The sequence below is a fragment of the Pteropus vampyrus genome, unplaced genomic scaffold, assembly GCF_000151845.1.
Source record: "Pteropus vampyrus isolate Shadow unplaced genomic scaffold, Pvam_2.0 Scaffold67, whole genome shotgun sequence".
Classification (NCBI taxonomy): domain Eukaryota; kingdom Metazoa; phylum Chordata; class Mammalia; order Chiroptera; family Pteropodidae; genus Pteropus; species Pteropus vampyrus.
In genome coordinates this window covers 3,366,424-3,386,956 of record NW_011888848.1, presented here as the reverse complement: position 1 = coordinate 3,386,956, position 20,533 = coordinate 3,366,424, and the positions used below count along the sequence as shown (strand labels likewise).

The window sequence follows — 20,533 nt, the reverse complement described above, 5'->3', positions numbered from 1 at the left end:
AGAAGCACTATAAGAAAACAGATAGAAGATAAAGGACAGGGATGAGTAAATGATGGCTCTTATGTTTTGAACATGGATAATCAGTGGAAAAAGAAAATAGCATCAGCGACAGACAGTAGACCAGGGGAAGGGAAGTTCAGATTTAGATATGTGACACTGGGGCTGCATAAGGTCTACCAAGCTGAAGTGTTGAAAATGCAATTAGAAACAGAGCTCGTATTTGGGAGAAGTCATGACTAGAGGACCCTATTTTTGGAATTATCAGCATAGAAATGGCAGTATAAGTTATGAGAAAGAATAAATAATTTGAAGAAAAAAGAAAAATTGGCAGGAAAAATATCCTGATTTTAGCAGGCATTGTCTATACATTCTACCGAGAAAAATCTTAAATTATGTAAACTATTAACAAGGCTTGGAAATACATAAAATTGAGAGTTTTAGGGCAATATCTAACAACTCTTATTTTTCCACATGTCTACAATAAATAGACTCTTCTTTATTAGTGCTAGATATTTCAAGCTCATGTATGAGAAGGGACAGGTCTTTGCATATGTCACAGATTGAAATTAACTATCATTCTCAAAGGCATTTTAACAAATAAAAACTACTTTGAAAAACTAACAATCTACAAAAGTATTTTTATCCATATATTTAAAACAATAATTTGTTTCAGTAGCATTTTGGTGTTTTTACTTCTCCCACTTGTTTTTAGAGAGACTAGGGAGAGGTTGATATTTCTAACATATAGAAATATAGCATCTAAAATGGAGTTTGAAATAAAACTGTCATGCTCTGGAAGCTGCATGTTATAGCTCTCACACTAGAGAGAATATTTTTCTCCCTTAAATATAAGAGAAAATGTATATGATATGAAACACAAAGGAGAGTGGAGATAGGAGTTTTTTAAAGTGATTAGGGCTTTTATGCTAAAATTTTCACAGATGTGCCCCTGAAAAATTATGCGTAAGCTAAGTTTTTGTAAAGAGAAAATTTTTCCCTTTGATAATATCACTTTGGAAATATTTCATCTCTCTAGGCCTCAATTATCTGATGTATGAAAGGAAGAGGCAGAGGTAGATATTTTATGTTTATTTTAGCTCTAGAATTCTATGACCTTATTTCTGACTGAGTTTTCAACTGGCAATAGGTTCCAAACCCTTGCTCACCTCCTGGGACAAAAGTTAGAAACCTGTACATGACGCTTAACGACACCAGAGGAGTTTCTACTTAAAGACATCGGGGAGTGATTCTAATTGTGAGGCTCAGCAAAGTGCTGTGCATAAAGCATGGCATGCTTAAATAAACTTAGATCCATAGGAACTTATGCATTTCAAAAACTAGTGGCTAGAAAATATTTCATAGTTTAAATGGGTTGAAGTGAGAACAGAAGAGATGGCGGTTACAGTAAGTGAATCACTCTCATATCAGTGATTTATGGGGCAAAAACAGGGTCAACAGACAATGTTTTTGCAGAGTGGTGGAGGGTGCTACTGTGTATAAGTTTCTATAAGCTTCTGGACATAATTTTCAGAATAAAATCAAAACCTTATAAATTTCCCAGGCTGAGGTAAACAAGGTGAAAAAGTTAAACAAGACAGCGGCTCCAGTCAGCTAAACTCCTAAAGGTAGAATCTGTGCTCTTTCTTCTGGAATGTGATAGAGCTGCTATTCCACGTAGGACATGCTCAGCTTTAAATGGCAGCAGCGATTCAAGGAGTAGAGCCAGCTGGTGGCTAAGAGGTCACAGTATTTGTTAGTCCAGTTGATATTTTCATCTCTAATTTTAACTTTCCAAGGTACAGCGCTTACTTGAATTGAGTTGCTGACTTATTATCTTTCTTTCTCACTCTTACCCTTTCTCTTATGCACTGAAGTCACAAGCACTACCAGTTTCGCTCAAGTGTTCCATGTTACTAGAGAAATTCTCCCATCACTCCCCTTACTACATAACCAGAAGATGTCAAATGACCAAAATATTCTCTGGCTGGAAACTTCAGCAAATCTCTGTGGAAGAAAGTCTGGAGATCATCCTCCCTCATCTTTATTGTTATGCCAAAGACAAGGTAAATGAGCTCTTTAAAGTGGTTGTGATGTTAACTGTTATTACTATGATATTAATATGGTGGAATGTTCAGCTAATATCATGCACCAGCCAACCATTTTTATTTTAATATAACTCAGATATTTGAAGTTTCAGGTGTGAAGACAAAAAATTTTATGATAAAGGAAGGATACTCAGTTGTCTCTAATATTAAATCATTTATTTAATACATTATAAGCCATCCCAGACAATTCTTATAAGAATATTGATACAGAAGTACCAATGTCCATGAAGTATTTAGCTATATTTCAAACTTCTTTCACATAAATGAAGAGATTCTGATTTTAATGAAATCAGAAAGGTTATATACATGTCACAACCAACCTATAGCCACAGATCATTTAGATGTATTTTAGGTTTACGATATGCAATACATATTTTGGAATACATATTATGAACTGATAAGTCTGGATGCATCCTTTCCATAATGTTAAATTGGTTAAAACCAATTTTTTCATATTTCCTCATTGAAAATAAAAGCACTTCAGGGATTAACTAATTTTTCAATTCATTTAAGAGCTGACTAGAATTCTGGATTCTGAAACATAAATTGGGCATGAACAAATATAGAAGTTCTATAAGAAAATCTAATAAATTATTTTATGTACAAAAAGTCTGTTAATTTTAACAGTAATTACAATTAAAATGATCACCTATAATGCAATAGATAAATTACTGCAATATTCTAGATAGATTCCATTTTAAAGTTGTTAAATTTTGAAAAATATCTATATCCCCTTTTGGCTTAATATAACTTAATATGCAATAAAAAAGTAATCTAAGCAGAGGAAAAATATTTGATAAAGGAGTTACACACGATATTTTTTGTGGTGAGGTAAATCCTTAAAATACTACATAATGACTATATAATGTACAAATATATTTCAACAATTATATACCCTATTATATGCCAGATATGATCATAAGTTTTGTTTTTATAAAAAAATAAAATGGATATTCTCTTGCAAAACAAGATGATAAATTTATTGGTCAAAACACATGAAGCTACTTTGATTGAAATGATAATAATGCTATAAATGGTAAGAATAGCATATGTAATAAAAAATTAATCAACAAATGACAAATGAATATATAAAGCCACATTTGGTACTAGCCTTTCAGGAAAGGTAATTTAAAATTACTTATATATTATTAGAAATAATGATCTTTCTAATCAATCAAGATGCAAAAACTTTCTTGGTATTTTAAATTTAACTAAAATTTACTTTTTAATATTGACTGGTAAATTTTCAGTAAAGCTTTACTGCTCTTCAAGTCTAGTCAATTTTTTTTTCTAACTCCTCAAAATTACAGGATTGCCTAGTCCATGAATTTATGTGATACTTCCACTCAATAGCAAACAAGGACTTTAAATATAACTCTGGCTTAAACTAAAAGTTTGGCAGTTTCTGATAGGACTGATATCTTTTGCATATATAGAAATTAGGACAGAGCCTAGATTTCCAGTTGGTTCCAAAAGCTGAAACATAATGAAGAGAGCTAAGGAGTCCATAGCCATTACTCCTCTTAACTTCCTACTGAATATCAGAACAACACGTTGAAAAGACATTTGATAAAACTTTTATGAAATCAATGCACTATACTTACCTCTCAAGCCAAAAGACAGCAAAACATTGAAACAATCTAAGTGTAAGATAAAGATGTCCACCACTACCTTTGTTATTTAACATTGTTAAGGAGAATTAGCTGAAGCAATTAGATAATAGAATGACATAAAAGGTATAAAATTGAAAAAGAGGCAAAATTATAAAAAATTGCAAGCAATATATAACTGGAAAATCTGACTCAACTGAAAAATTGTTATAAACGATGAGAGAACAATAATGTAGCTAATAAATAATGATGATGATAATGATAATGAAAACTTAGAGTGCTTAGTATGTACCATCAGTGTTCTACATATATTAACTCAATTTAATCTTCCCAGTAATCCTATGAAGTATTTAATAGTATTATCTCTATTTTATGAGCAACAACGAAACCAATTCCATAGAGGGCGTGGCAGAACTGGGATTCAAAAATTCACATCTGTGTTCTTAATCATTAAGCCAAACTGCTTGTAAAATCAACAATCTTTCCGTATATTTAATAAAACTAGAAAATATAATGAAATAAAATATCCAATAGTAATAGCAACAGAAAGCTTAAAATAGAAATAATCCTAACAAGAATATGCAAGAAAACTAAAAAATGCCATAGAAGAGCTTAAAAAGAACGTATGCATAAATACAAAGACATACCCTATTTTGGCAAAATAAAACTCAATATATGCCAATTTCTCCTACTTATTTATAAATTTAATTCAATTATATATATATAGATGTATATATATATATGTATATAGATGTATACATCTATATATATATACACACACACACACACACACACACACACACACACACACATACATATATATATATAATCTCAAAAGGATTCTTTAGGGGAGGGAAAAAAGACTAATTTTACAATTCATACAAAAACGTAGTGCCAGATCTACGATATAATTATAATTTTAATATAATATTGCCAAATACCAGAAAGAAAATGACCTGAAACATGAATATAACTAAAAAAAGAGTTCAGAAATGAATATAAACACATGTGGGAATCTAGTTTATTATAGGGTGTATTTAGAATCAATGGGAAGCATTTAATTTATTCAAGAAAACCAACATTTTATTAATATTAAAATAATTCAAATATCTATTTGATAAGTATAAAAGTTTAAAATCTATTACTTAATTCAAGTCTGTAGGACTATACTTGCCTACTCTTTGCTAAGTTTTTGTTTTACTTAATTTCTGTAGGCTTTCTGAACAATAATGTTTATTGAGATGGATGTATTTTGGAATAATTCCAGTTTAGCAAGGCTTCTGATTTGCTCATTTTGGCTTTGGGGAGGAACAAAGAAAGTAATAACCTTTAGTAATGATTCCCCAGAAGATGTGTGAATGCTGCAGATAAAAGCTGTTTTTTATTTTTCATTATGCACCTTTCTTTGTTAAATTCTGTGTTAGCACCTGTACAAAATCAGGTTAAGAAACCGAATTCTTAGTAGTAGGTTTATTTCTCATATAACATGACTTGTTTATTTATTTTGCACATTTTATAGGATATCCTGTGAGGAGGGCTGGAATAAACAGGACACTTATATCCTGGGATTGTGAAAGTCATTAGATTCACTGAATTCTGTATGTAACGACTGCGTCTGTTGTTGCTAGTCTTTGTGCCAGAATTGTGTCAGAATCCATTTCTCTTTAAATGCCATGGAATGTCACTGATACATAAAATGACATCCCTGAACTGTGAGGTTGCATAAGAGAGATCTCAGTACAAGACCCCAGATATTCATTAGCAAGTTGGAATTGTGCTAAGTGTACCTATCGCTCTTCATGAAGAATATATTCTATAGACTTACTGATGGAAAAAAATTGCTAAAGGAGCTGTCTCAAATCAATAATGAATTAAATCAGGCTGCAAAGGAATAAAAACTGTCACCATCAAAACCTTCCTAGCAACTGCAATGTGGATATGCTAATACTATGTCAAAGCACAGCCCGATTGTCTTTAAAAAAGTGTACATTGTCTCGGATCAGTTCAGCTGCTACCTTGGGCCTATCCTAAATAGGATACTCTACCATATATCATAAAAATTGTTATTTTCCCCAAAGATGACAATAACTCATATTTATTTTCTTCTTTTGTGTTTCCCATCAAGAACTCTTCCTTAATACAACACTCTAGACCAGGGGTCCCCAACCCCCAGGCTTCAGACTGCTAACAGTTCCTGGCCTGTTAGGAACCCAGCAGGAGATGAGCGGTGGGCCAGCAAGCGAAGCTTTATGTGTATCTGCAGCCTCTCCCTAGTGCTAGCATCACCTCTTCAGCTAGCATCACCTCTTCAGCTCTAACTCTGATCACCAGGCATTAGATTCTCATGGTAATACCAGTCCCTGGTGCCAAAAGGATTAGGGGCTGCTGTTTCAGACATCTTCTAGTGTTTATTCAGTCATTATTCAATTTCTGTCTGACTCTGGGCATTTTTTTCTGCTTTTGTTTCACTTGCTGTGTCTATAGGACACTGTTCTATTCAGAACAGGCTTATGTACAACTGAAATTTCTACTTTCAGAAAAATGGTATTTACTAATTTGATGATTTAGAATGAGAAGACCCAGGAATTTCTATAACTCAGAGAAAGGAAGCATCCTTAATATGAAACTATAAATTTTGTCTCCTATCCTTTGTAAAGAATAACTAAAAATAGTGACAAGATATACAACATGTAAATGTTTCAAGTTTCACAGTGCTGCAGTTAAACAATGAGATGTTTTAAAAAAGAAAAATATGAAGGTCAATGAGAAAAAGCAGTGATAAATATGCATCACTAATTTAGTTTCTTGACCTGGAAATAAAGAATTACCCTTGAGTTATTTTATGAAATTTATTTATTCATACTGTTTCATTCTACAAAAGATTTGAGATTTGGGTTCAGTTTACTCTTCAAAACAATCTAAAACATATTTTTATCATTTCCTGATACATTATTTTCCTCTGCCAAAATAGTTTTCTAGTGTGTTGAATTAAATCACACCCAAAATTTGGAACTGATACACTGTGGGAAAGAAAGTTTATATAAAATGATAATAATTTTACTATCTCTGAACTGCAGGGGCTGTATTTTAAAAACAATTGAGGCTGGAAAATGATTAGCAGGGTGGTAATGGGGGCAAGGCTGGAACATTGCTGATTTTCTTTCCCTTAAACTGAACTGAAGACATATTCCCAGACCTTAATTAGCAAGGTACAAAGATGCAGTTCACACTACTATGAAATGAGGACTGTGAAAACCTCTCTGTAACTCTAAAGCACTGAAGTAGGTACTCGATAAATGTTTGCTGAATGAATAGTCAAAATTCTCTTAAAATTATGAGGGGAAAAAAGTAAAATACCAGTTTTTTTTTTTAAAAAATCATTCTTTCTCTTGCTTTTCCTTAACTCCTACCTGCATTTCTCTTGTTTCTTTACAGTTTTTCTCTTGAAGAAGCAAAATTGTTCATATTTTTGTTTTTGGGGGCGGGGGGAAAGATTTGTCACTTTCAGTTTCTGATGGTTTCCATGTTATATGACAACTGTGTTTACACTCATATGTACTCATATGTTAACACCCTTAATTATTACTCAGATCACTACATACATTGAGTTGATTTAATAGGGTTACCTTTCACTGATTTCAAGAGAGAAAACATCATAAAGTGTTAATAGGGAACATAAGTTTTTGAGTCTTAGATGAATTTCTCACTCTAATTTATTTCTGCATGAATAGCTTTTGAAAGTCTGGTGTTGTAGGTTAGTATCTCTGATTAGGAACTGTTTTCACAAAGCAGAACAAGAAGGGGTGGGGGAGCCAGGGAGAGAGAGATTTATGAGAGGGCAGAAAAGACAAAAGAGGCTCACAGAGTGAGCAGGCTAAGATTGCTGAGTAGTGAAACAGGCTGTGATTTTGGTTCATGAAAGGAAAGTTAACTTGCTAAAAAAGGTTATACATGAACAACTATAAACAAGTAGATTAGTATAAAAAATACACCAAGTAAAAATATACAAAGATTAAAAAAAAAAACAATATAACCTTAAATATGAATGCATTATCACTGAGTGCCCCACTATAAATAAACACTTTTGTTTAGCTTCAAAGTCATGAGAAAATTGTATGTACATATACTGTTAAGAATGATCTTAGGACCTTAGTAAAAACAGATTCTAAGAGCCAGCATTCAGAGATCGATTTAGTATATATGGGATCTTTGTAAAGCCCCAAATATGCATTCTCAACAAGCATTATAGAACATCTTGAAGACCATTTTTCAGATATATTGTTTTATAGGAAATAGAGTAAAACATCGATTAACTAGAATTAACTTTTTGTTAATTAACTAAAAAATTTATTGATTATTAGGCATTATTTTTTGATATGCCATGCACTATAATAGGCATTGGGGATACAGTGGAGAACAAGAGATAAGCATATAAGTATATAGTTATAAATGAAATGCATGCTATGAAGGAAAAGTAGATAGAGTTAGTATGAGTAGTTAGATGAATAAAGAGCTGTGACTATGAAACTACATGTTTTGTTCAACTGAGAGTTTAATAGTATAACCTTATTTGTGGTAATTACTTTAACTGAATATACATAAAAACATAGTATTTCTAGGGCACTGAATTAAGCCCAGGGGGTGGGGGGAGCGTCTAAAGATAAGAATGGTTCTTTCCCTAATATACCCATAAACTATCAGGGAAGAAAATATGTTATTATTTTATTTGTTAAGAGGCTACAAAGCATCAGGCATTATGCTAAGTAATGGAAACACAAAAATAAATAAGATACAGTTCTTACTCTTCAGGAATTTAATAAAGAAAATTAAGGAAAATATAAAGAACCTAAGGCAGATTATCTATCTATTATCTATCTATGTATCTATCTATGTATCTATCTATGTATCTATCTATGTATCTATCTATGTATCTATCTATGTATCTATCTATCTATCTATCTACCTATCTATCTATCTATCTATCTATCTATCTATTGGGTATTCCTAAAACTGTGAGAAATTAAATGCATAGAAAAATAAGAAGGAAAGAGATTGACAGAAGAAGTTGGTAAGGTAGGCAGGAGAAACATTATGCAGAGCCTTGTAGATAGTGTTAAGAATGTTGAATTTTATTGGAATGATAATGGGAGAAGTTTTGATAAAAATTTTGGCTAAAAAAGATTATGCTAATGGTGGGCCCAAATCTAATATGTCCTTATAAAAAGGAAATTTTGGACAGAGAGACAGACAGTTACTGAGGGATGACAACGTGAAGACACACTAGTAGAAGATGTCCATGTGACAGGAATTATGCATTTACAAACTAAGGGATACCAAGGATAGTTGGCTAACACCAGAATGTAGAAGAAGCAAAGAAAAATTCTTCCCTTAAGCTATCAAAGAGTGCATGGCTCTGCCAACACCTTGATTTTGGACTTTTAGCCTCCAGAAGTGTAAGACTATAAATTACTATTGTTTTAAGTAAAAGAAATAAAAAAGATTATGGTAGCTAAAGACTGAAGAATGGATTAGAGAGAAATAAGAATGGATGTAGAAAATTGTTTAGGAAAGCAGGTAAGAGATGAGGTGAACTTGACTTAAGTGATAGCATCGGAGATAGAGAGAAGTGGACAGATTTATGAATATGGCCTTTTGATTGACTGAATATGCAAGGAGAGGCAGGAGTCAAGGATAAATTGAGATACTAACCTTGAATAAGTGGGGGAATGATAATGGTGGTTACTGATATGGAGAATGTTTGAGGAGCAACAGCTTTAAAGGGGAAAAGGAAATAAATTGTTTTGGACATGTTGAACTAGAGGTTGCTTGTGAAACAGCCAAGTGGAGTATTGTGTAGGCATTGGATATATGGGTCTCCTAGAGATAATGAGAGAAGCTTGAGCTGGAGCTACTAACTGGAAGCCATGGCAACTGTATGATTCAAGTAGATAAGACTATCTAATATCTGTCTTGTGGGAGAACAAAAATGCTATTATTTAATGACATAGAAGGACAGGTAAAGACAGTGAAAGATATTGAGTGGAGGTAACAGAAACAAAAGAAGAAAACAAGGAGATTGGGATATACCAAATGCTCAGGAAAAATAATGTTTGAAAAAGACATAACAGGTAATTGTTCTGAAGGTTCCTAAGAGATAAGTGAGAGCATGACTGAAAAGAATAATGTCTGCCTTTTTTGGGGGGAATGGAGAAAACAGAATACAAAGTGAAGTGAGTAAAAGAATAAGATGCATGTCCTAGAGGGTAAGATACATACATTGTGTGTGTGTGTGTGTGTGTGTGTGTGTGTGTGTGTGTGTGTACACATAATAGAATGATTCTTCAGTCATGCAAGTAAAAACCTACTGTAGAGTGGTGATATTCTCTGTGTTTAAATTTACATGTAATTGAGACAATAATGTGATATTCTTGCAATTACTTATTCCTTTTTTAAAGATGTGGGGATATTTATTACCAAGAATTTAAGAATTTTTCCAGGAAGTTTTAATGCAGCTCTCAGGTATAAATAGCTAACTGAATAATAACTGAATAATCTGGTAACCTCATGTTCGTGGAAAATGAATGAAAATATGACAGGCTATTATAAATAATAAACAAAAGATAAATTATATGTAAAGAAAACAATTAGCTATACTATTAAACACTAAAAAATGATATAGTATGGATTTCAAAAATAATAAGCCTTTTTCTATTAAATTTCATTTTTCTTAATATGATATTAATAGATATAGCTTTTCCATATAATTTTAACCCAGCCAGTCCTTGATGAAGTGTCTGATTCTGATGGACTACTCAATGTCAGCTGTTCACGTAACTTGAGAAACAAGTTCTCATTAACTCTCTCTAACTTAGAGGATTTCTCTCTTTGACTACTGGAAATAAAAACCTGACTTAGCTTAGAGGCAGATCAAAGATATTCTCCTCTGAGGATAAGCTCTGCATAGAAATGACTGTTCATAGCAAGATTCCCCTTTTAACATTAGCCATACTTCAGAAATCTTGTTGGTGTACTTACTGTCCTCTCAACCAAGCAAGGCATTCCTTGCCATAAATTCAGAACTTCCACTAACACCTTTCTTCTCAGCATAAGAGCTCATAATTAATTAAAATACAGAATAAAAGCAACCCAAGTTCATAGAGTTTAAGAATATGTTTCCCTGGCTTTGTCATTAGTTTTTATTTTTGGATGTTTTTTTCTCCTCTCCTCTTTCAGTTACTTGCATAGCCTCATCTTATAAATATGAAGTCAAACATTTTCCCCCATGATATTTACTATGGAGTGGAATGTATTTTTGAAAACTGATCATTTAAATAAAATGTAAGAAAAATCAAATACAACTTGCACACACAATATGATGATAACACAAACAAGAAGAAAAGATCTTTGGTAGGCTTAGACTGTAGAACTCAAGAAAGGTACATTCAAAGTAAAAGATGATTAAATGCATGATTACAAAAACTATATTAATTTATTTAAATCATAACTTCAGATCTGAATATTTCAGAATGCCTTAATTTTACTGTGAATGATTACAACTACCCAGCTTGTTTCAACTATTTAAGTATTTAATATTCACAAAGTCACAAGCTGTGTGTTATCATAAAATCTTAGCCTCTGCATACCTAATACACCAGAACATTAACAGTGGAATTCCACAGCGCTGCAAGTTTAATTAGCAGAGGAAATGTGACCTATTCTAGTGAATAGACTCTCTACCAAAGTACAATATGTGGAAAGAGTAAGTAAAACAAAATTAGATGAATATGCAACATTATTTTTATTTTCCATAAATCTTTTATTGGGGTGGTATTGAGATTGCTCATAATGATAAAAAAGGAATTCTTAATCTCCTTTACTTTTCTAGATCCTATCTATCATTCAAATGCTACCTGAAATAAAACGACTTGATAAGGACAATCGATAAATATATAGTGTGTGTAAGGCATTATTAAAGTGATAAGAGGAATGCCTATTTTAGCTGTACCTCACAGGTTCTGATGTGTAGGCTTCTCATATTATTTTCTAGATATTTCAGAATTTTCATTTGGTACATTTTTCTTTTCTAAAGAGTTAAAAAGAGGGTACTTATTTTACTTTATTTTTTGATTTGTTTATTTTTTAATTTCTAGGTGGTAAGAAATTTTGAAAAATCTCTTATTATTTCCAATTTGACTAAATAATAATCTAAGAAATGTCTGCATTATTTCCACTTCTTAATTTTTTTTTGCAAAAGCTCCACAATCACTTGAAAAGGTTTATTTCTGAGTATAGACATATAATAATATCTTAAAAATAATAGCTGTCCAATAAGTATTATATGCACAGAGCAACAGTAATATCTTTTCATCAAATGTAGATGGTAGTAATTCAAAGACTTAACAAGAATTGAAGAACTGGATCAATTCTGTAAAAACTGCTAAATGATTCTATGATGTTTTAAATCTCAAAGTAAGTATGAAAGACAACAGCGAAAGTATAATGTAGTAACTTTCATTGTCATAATACTATGTACTCTCAAAAATAATCTAAATCTGATAAAAACTATAAGTAACCAAGCAGAAAATAGTAAATTTAATGATAAAAATGGCTTCTGGAAAAGGCACAGCCACCCACATTCTCAACAGTTCCGTTGGATTCAAAAGAACTAATGTCTCTGACACACTTTTTCTCTAAGTTGTTTATAATTTCTTGAAATTGAAAATTATTCATACGATCCTATTGTTATTAAAGCTAATGCTGAGATTGAATCAGCAGCAGTTAATTCATCAGCAATTCAATGGTGGTGATAAAGTACTGCCAGCCACCTCATTTGAATTCTAAGAATTTCTTACCTTTCCCCAAATTTTAAGGTCAAAACATTAAGTTATAATGCCCATTTCCCCTTCCAATAGTTCCACTCAGTGTTTAAAGATTTATCTGTATAAGCAGGCACAAATATACATTTATCTATTTAAATAAACACAATAGAGCCCTTGGTAAATAATCTAAGAATGAGGAAAGAAAAAAAAAAAAAACAACAAAAACCTCAGCCTGGCTCAACCATGCTGTACTCTCACTTTCTCTCACTTTGGTATATATCTTCAAGTACGAATATACTGAAAAAAAAATGCCAAAGGACAACTAAAGAATGAAGTTTGCTCTCTTAAAATGTAGATTGAGAAAAGGATAGGAAGAAGAGGTTGCTAAAGGATCTTGACAATTATACAGATTATTCGTATGCCCTAGGGAGACTTTGGTGGTGAGAGACAGAGGTTTCGTACAAATTGAGAATCACCATGTTAGGTAGCTAGTCAGACATAAGCAAAAAGAGGGAACAAGGGAATAGGGGCCCAGCCTAGAGATTGTTCAGAGAGCATCCGAATGTTAGTAGAATTCTGGGTATGCACATGCGCACTAGGCAGAGTTAAGTGTCAATCAAAAGTGTCAAGTGTCAATCAAAATGACCTCACTTGCCAATCACCTAGGAATGCCTTTGGAACCACCCATCAGGGCTAACATATAAGGCAGACATTCCCACTTCTGGGTCCTTTTTGCCTTTTGGGGCTCCCCTCTGTTTTTGCCCTTTAGGGTTCACTCTTTTTGGTGGCCTTTTGTGGCCTTTTTGCCCTTTTCTAGCCATTTTGGCCCCTTTGGGTTGGTTATAGTGCTGGAACCATGTGCCTCCTTGGAGTATACTTTGTCTTTCTCCATGGGCCTCCATGGCATTTTTTGTCTTTCTAAAATACATTTTTAATAAAACTATTAAATTTCCATGATCTGTGATTCTTCACTGTACTATTTGAGGAAAACAGAGGAAAAATGCTAACTACAGATCTGCGCCATCATTATCCCTCTTCTTCTCCCCTAGTGTTGGGGTGACACCAAACTCTGATCGGCCCCAATGGTGACAGCTTTGTGTCACCAAGGGAAAAACATACTCAGCATTAGATTAATGATTTTCCATATTGGGAGAAAGTTAATTTCAATAGTTTTCTCTGCTTGTAGAGGTACAAAGTATGTATAGCTGTTAGAACAATATCAGATGTTCTCTTGAGTATGTGATTTTTTTCCTTTCCTCTCCCTATCCCAATTCTCTTATGGTCTAAGCTAATTTTCAACATGATGACAAATGTCACTATCCATATAGTCTAAACTTAGTAGTTCATTTATTTATTATAACTAGGATTTCTTTGCCATATCTAACCAGTAACAGTTCATTAGTGAAGATGGTTGCTACCTGTACAGAGAACAAAGCAAAAGGTGAAAAACCAGAGTCAATCTAATTTATTGATTAATTAACTTGTTGGTTGTGGATGTTAGCCAGTTTATCCCTCAATCTCTCTATTATATTTAAGACTATAGAAATCTCATCTTACTGCTGGAAAATTTTGCTTACTGCAATGTTAAGACGTGGTACCTTTCGTCCTTAAGAATTTGATTGCCTTTTGTGATTATTTATTTCCTTCTATTGCTTTCTGATAAAAAAAAATCCTCTGCTTTCATGGAAGATTTGAGAGAGGTCGAACCTTATATTAGTAAAAGACATCAAGATTATAAATTTCAAAGTTATTTCCTAAATTCTCTATCATATGAATTAAGCGGTACATTGGATATGTAGTAAAATAAAAGAAATAAAAAGTTCTGCTGAGAAATGGAATCAGCTGCTGCTTGTCTCCTCTTGAATCAAGTATTCAACAATGCTGTCTTTCATTGTTAAAAAGAGTAAATTCTCTAAATGATGTGCATATTTTATTAGTAGGCCTGTATACAGAGAATATATAAAATATATTCTAAAACTAAATATAAATTACTTTTAGATTATATTTTAGATGAAGTTTATTTGCATAATCAATATTTTTCTCTGATTATTATATATAATATTCAACATTGATATTATAGATGTATAATCCTTTATATGTTTATGTTGTAATTTAAAATGTGAAAAAATATGCTATGCACAAAATACTTTTTTATGTTATTAGGCATTAATTTCATAGTTTAAAAAAAGACATTTAAAATACAATATTATGTACTAGTATTCTGCTATTTGGCTAACCATCTTCTTTGCTTTGTAGTTCTCTCTGTATGTAACAAGTCAATCTGTAAACAGATATTATGATTACATAGAAAAAAAGTAAAACTTGTTACTTGAAGGAATATGTCAAAACAATCTTCCTAATTGTATAACTAAATAGACAAAAAGGTTCTCTGAAAGAGTTGCATGAAAACAATCACATATTAGAAAATAGCTATGTTAAAAGGACATAAATGATTATATTATTATGAGCAATAATGATACCAAAATATAGTAGTTTAAAAATTCATTTTCTTTTAGAGTTTGTAAATGAAATCTGCAAATACATACCAGATCTGTTTTTAGAATATCTGGACACTCCGTAGAGAAATAAGGTGTCGAACTTCTGACTCCACTGTTATCAGAAGCTGGCTTTGGAGGCTGAGCATGCTGTCTGTAAGTAGCACTTTTAGGAGTCCAACAAAAGAGGTTGATTGATTCTCGCACACAACGTTCAATGTCAATTTCTAGATAGAAAATTAAAAAATATATATAGAGAGATTTGAATTGCTATGTTTATGAAAAAAATCTTTTCTAAAAGCATATACTCAAATATAGCTAGGATGATAATTAGAAAAGATGTCAGTAAAAAAATAATGTCAATATTAATTAGCATTTTAATGAATGGGATAGTGGGGATAATTTGTATTATTATATACATACATATGCATACATTTATATATATAAGCATATGCATATATTGTGTTTTATTTATTATTATCTACATATATACATACATATATAGTATATATGTTTGTATTATTTAAACATCATGGATATAATATCTATTTAAGAGTCTACTTCATTTACTCTGATAATATCTTCACTTTTTCTAAATAAAACAAAATGTTATTTCTTACATAATATTTAAAATAGAGTTAAACATGTTTTTAGACAGGGGTCTATTTATTTGAACAATGGCTAATCTAGTGAAATATATTTTTTAAAAAGCTCTATAACATTATGCACTTGATATTCTACAGAAAGAACACAGACATCAACTAGAAGAAAAATCAAAGTTTAAGACAGATTCCTCTACTCCGCTTAAGAAGAGAAATCCTCATTTCATTTTAGAAAATTTCCAATTAATATGGTTAAAATAAAAATTTGTAGCTAAAGAGAGAAAATGCTGTCTAAACAGTTTATCTTTTTAATACTGTTTAATCTCCAAAGGTAAATAATTTTGGACCACAGATTTTTGTAAACAAAGTGCTCAACACAGCTTGACACACATCTGTCACCCAGTAAAAGATTGAAGTCAAGTCAATGGTCCAGATCAGAGGTTGTAGTTCAGTCTTTAAATCACTGGCAATGGAAAAGTCACTTGCATCTGCTTCCATAACACCCTACCGACACCATAAAATGTTTACAGTGAATATGAAAATTTACTGGAATCCACCCAATTCCACCCTGATTATCACTACTGGCAGATATCCCATTCTCCATTTACTTAACCCATGTCACCTCTTAGCTCAAAATCCTTCCAAAGCACTTTATCATTACCAAAATATTATGCAAAAGTACTCTGTAAACTGCACATTAAATATGCAATTATTCTTAAAAAGTAATCTCTCATGCTAGGGAATTACTGTTTTCTATCTTGCATTATAATTTTGATATAATGCATTGTGAATAAAACATGTATCCTGGATTATGGTTTCTCAGTTTTAATTCCAAGATCCATGAAGTACTTGTGACTCTGGTAGAAATAATGTCTCTAAATTTTGGTTTCTTTATTCTTATCCATTACTATCCTATCTCTCAGAAATAGTGAACTATTTTCAAAATGATAAAACACATGTAATGTTTCATTTGGGTGAGAAGAGGTGGAAAAGATATCTCTCCTGAAGCCCTCTATTCTCTTGTTTTAGCGGCTGTGAATTGCTTCCTAGATTACTGAACAGCTGTTGTCTTCTCTTTACAATCACCTCATTCCCTTTGGCTCTCCCCTATATTTAATTCCCAATTTTGGTAAGACATTATTTACTCTTTCTTGATTTACTCCATAATTTTGGTGGATACATTTTCCAGAAGTTTCTAAGAAAGAGTTCACAGAAGGCAAAGTATTTTGGAATCTTCCATGTGTTTTAACATATTTATTCTGTCCTGGACTGATAGTTGGACTAGTCATAGCATTTTGGGTTGAATTTGAGTTATAAAAAGCATAACTCTTCTTCTGCCAAGTCTGATATAATTCTAATTTGAGATCATCTGTATGTGATTTCCCCCTTTCTGTATACTTTTAGGATCCCTGGTATTCTGAAATTTCATAATGATATACATAAGTGTATATCATTTCAATGTAGTAGGCATCTGATGGTACTTTTGCAATCCTTCAGTTACAGAAAAAGTTGATGTCTGTGACAATCTCTTTCTCAATGTTCTCTCTTCTTCTATTAGAAGAATCTTGATATACTACATTAATTTTCTAATAATTTTTCCATTTCCTATTACTTTTCATATGTATTTTTGTTCTATCCTCTGAGAGATTTCCTAAACTTTATCATCCAACTCTTTTATTGTAAAGCTCACTGAATTTGTACATCATTTTTTAATTTCCAGTAAATCTTTTTTCTATGTTACTTAAAAGAAAATCTGATTTTTCATAGTTGTAATATCTTCTCATGTTTCTGAGGATTTTGTTTTAACTCAGTTCTGCTGGTCTATGTCTTTTAGTAGAAGGCCTTCCTTATAGGTTTGGTGATCTATGACTCTACGTATTTAAAAAAACAGCACTAAAAATATAGGAAGTTTTGTATATGTGGGCGGGACTTGGTGACTGGTAGATTCACTACACGGTAACTCATATTTCTGCATCTCTTTTCTCAAACATAAAAGAGGGTTGATGTTACTTAATTCCTGGGACCGTTATGAGGTATAAACAAGACAATGCCAGCACATAGTAGGAATCTAAGGTTTTACAAACTTACAGATATATAAAACACATGAAATAGTTTAGCACTTCAATTGAATTTTTTTTTTTCAGCATAAACCTTAGATCCCAATTAGCCTGCTTTCTTGTTTTAAACACACTTAAATATAGGCTAATGTTCTCTTTTGCACTTGGTAAATTTCTCTTTAGAAAGAGATTGTCTTTTTTAAAAAATTATTTTTTACCTTTCAAAATCCAAGAACTTGTTATTTAGCAATAAAAAGAAATGAGTTATAAAGCTATGAGCAGATATGGAGGAAAAAGTCTGAAATGGCTACATATTCTATGACTCTCCCTATATGACATTCAGGAAAAGGCAATACTATAAAGACAGTAAAAAGATCACTGGTTGCCAGGGGTTCAGGGGATGAAGGACAGGAGGAATGAACAGATTAAATATGGAGGATTTTTAGGGGGCTGAAACTGTTCTGTATAATACTATAAGGGTGAATACATGGCATTACCCATTTGTCAAAGCCTACAGAACTGTTCAACACAAAGAGTGAGACAGTGTAAACTACAGACCTTAGTTAATAATAATGTATCGATATTGGTTCAATAAATAAATATAACACATTAAGGCAAGATGTTAAATATAGGGGAAATTATGAACAGGGAACAGGGAAATATGGGAGCTCTCTGTACTACCTGTTCAATTTTTCTGTAAACTTAAAACCGCCTTAAAATAATTCTATTAATTAAAAAAAAAACAAGGAAAGGAGTGACATTAGGAAAAAATGACAGAGTAACTAGCTCTAAGGTACTTGTTTCAAAGAACTTTCTTTTTCTTTCTTAAAAAACTAATGAAAGAAGTTAAAAATCTATAATTATGTCATCCCTCTACTAACTGGGGTAACAAATTACGGCTTCTCATCCAAATGCAAAACAAACAGCATTGTCAAAAAATACTATCACTTAAAAAAAAATTGCCACTGGATTTTACTGGACATAACTTGAAAACTGGATTTGTAAGAATTAAAATCCTGTAATCCCATGACAGTAGGAGTCGTTGAAGATATTTTGAAATATCTTATTTTACACAAGACATTTAACATATTGTGCAATTTGACTAAAACATACCCATTCCCATCTAAAACATTAATCTGTAGTCTACAATAGTACGATTATTATACCGCCCTCTGAGATAATAAACTCGTGGTTGTTCCAGGCAGTTGTGGAATAAGTAGCCAGGAGAACTGCTAAGGAAAGAAAGTAAATGATTTTGTATATCAAACCAAAACCATGAACTATGAATTGCTTAAGTAAGAGAAGATAAGTTGTAGAGATAATGTTTTATATTTCAAATGAATTAAATTTTTTAAAAGCCAACTTTTTATTTGCTGTTCACTGAGAAAGGACTCACACATGTGTAAAGAAAAGAAATGGCTGGTATTTTACTTGAGAGTTTTATCTAACATCAGAGTATTGTCATTTTTTTAGATAAAAATATGCTTTCTAGGAAGTCAGATCTGGACTGATGAAGCTACCAGATTGAATCATTTAAAACTGCTCATGTGGAACTGTTTGACCTACAAAAACTTACTTTTGTAAACAAATAGCATGTTCTCCTACATAGTAAAACATACTGGATTTGGACTCCAAATGCTAGTTACTAACTTATATAATAATGAGCATTCCATAAAATCACTATGTCAGTTATTTCAAGAGCAAAATGGAGATAAGAAAATCTACTTAACATAGTTGTGATATTTATACAAGATAAAAATTTAAAAATCTTTGTAAACTCTAAAAGTGATTCAAAGTTGTCATAGAGATTTTCTACATTGGCCAAATTTTCTTTTTCACAATCCAGCTTCAAAATAAAGCTTACAATAGGAGAGTTAGCAAAGTACAAACTTAGGTTTTGGTCTAAATAATATTTCCCTGTGCCATTGTGTCCATAAAAGCCACCTTAGTGTTTATGCAATTGAATTGAACTAATAGTGAGTTCTTACTATATTTAAAGAATGGTATTAAGTGCTGAGGGACCAGAAAGATAAGTGATTGTTGAGAGATGCTGAAGCTTGGTCCAGGCTAAGAGAGATTCCCACTGAGCACCTCGGGTATTCAGCTGAAGACCTCAACAAGCCGCATTCTTTGATTAAGTAAAAAATTAAGAGACTCACCTTAACAAATAATGAAACCAAATTCACACAAACAAAAGGACCCACCAGTTATTTAACTATCTAGCAAAACAAAACACAACACTCTTTAAAGGAAGATGATAAAATCCAGAATCCTTACAATGTATCTTTATCAATATCTACTATATAATAAACAATTATTATATTTTCTGCAAAGCAGAAAAATGTGACTTATAATGAAGAAAAATATGTCAATAGAAATAGACCCACAAGATGATTGAGAATTGGAAGTAGCAGACAAGGACTTTAAAGTAAATAGAGAAATGCAAACAATAAAAAAGCAAATAGAGAAATGCAAACAATAAAAAAAAGAACCAAATTGAAATGTTAGAAAAGTATGTTTGTAGTAGAAATTTACTGAAAGTTCTTAAAAGGAACAGAAATCCAAAGAGATCTACACTGGAGCATAACACAGTCGATCTGCTAAAAACCAAAAATACAGAGGAGACAAATAAAGAGAGAGAATAAAGAGTACTAATTATGGAAAAATATGGTGGTAAATACAAAAGATTATCTTTTTGCTTCTCCTAATATGTTTTAAAGACAACTAGCCAAAATAACAGCATTATATTGTGGAATTTAATACAAATATAGATGTAAAATATATAGCAACAATGTTATAAGATATGGAAGGTAATGAATCACACTTTTGCAAAAGTTGTTACATT

At 31.9% G+C, this 20,533-nt stretch overlaps 1 protein-coding gene across 2 annotated transcripts in view; it reads right to left on the bottom strand.

Annotated features, from left to right (window-relative positions):
- The window catches only part of TBCK (TBC1 domain containing kinase), a 157,148-nt gene that overhangs the window by 38,985 nt on the left and 97,630 nt on the right, over nt 1-20,533 (bottom strand). For both annotated transcript variants that reach the window (XM_011361472.2, XM_011361471.2), the window contains exon 23: nt 15,081-15,256. In XM_011361472.2, the coding sequence (XP_011359774.1) occupies nt 15,081-15,256 (176 nt within the window). The remainder of the gene's footprint in view (nt 1-15,080; nt 15,257-20,533) is intronic.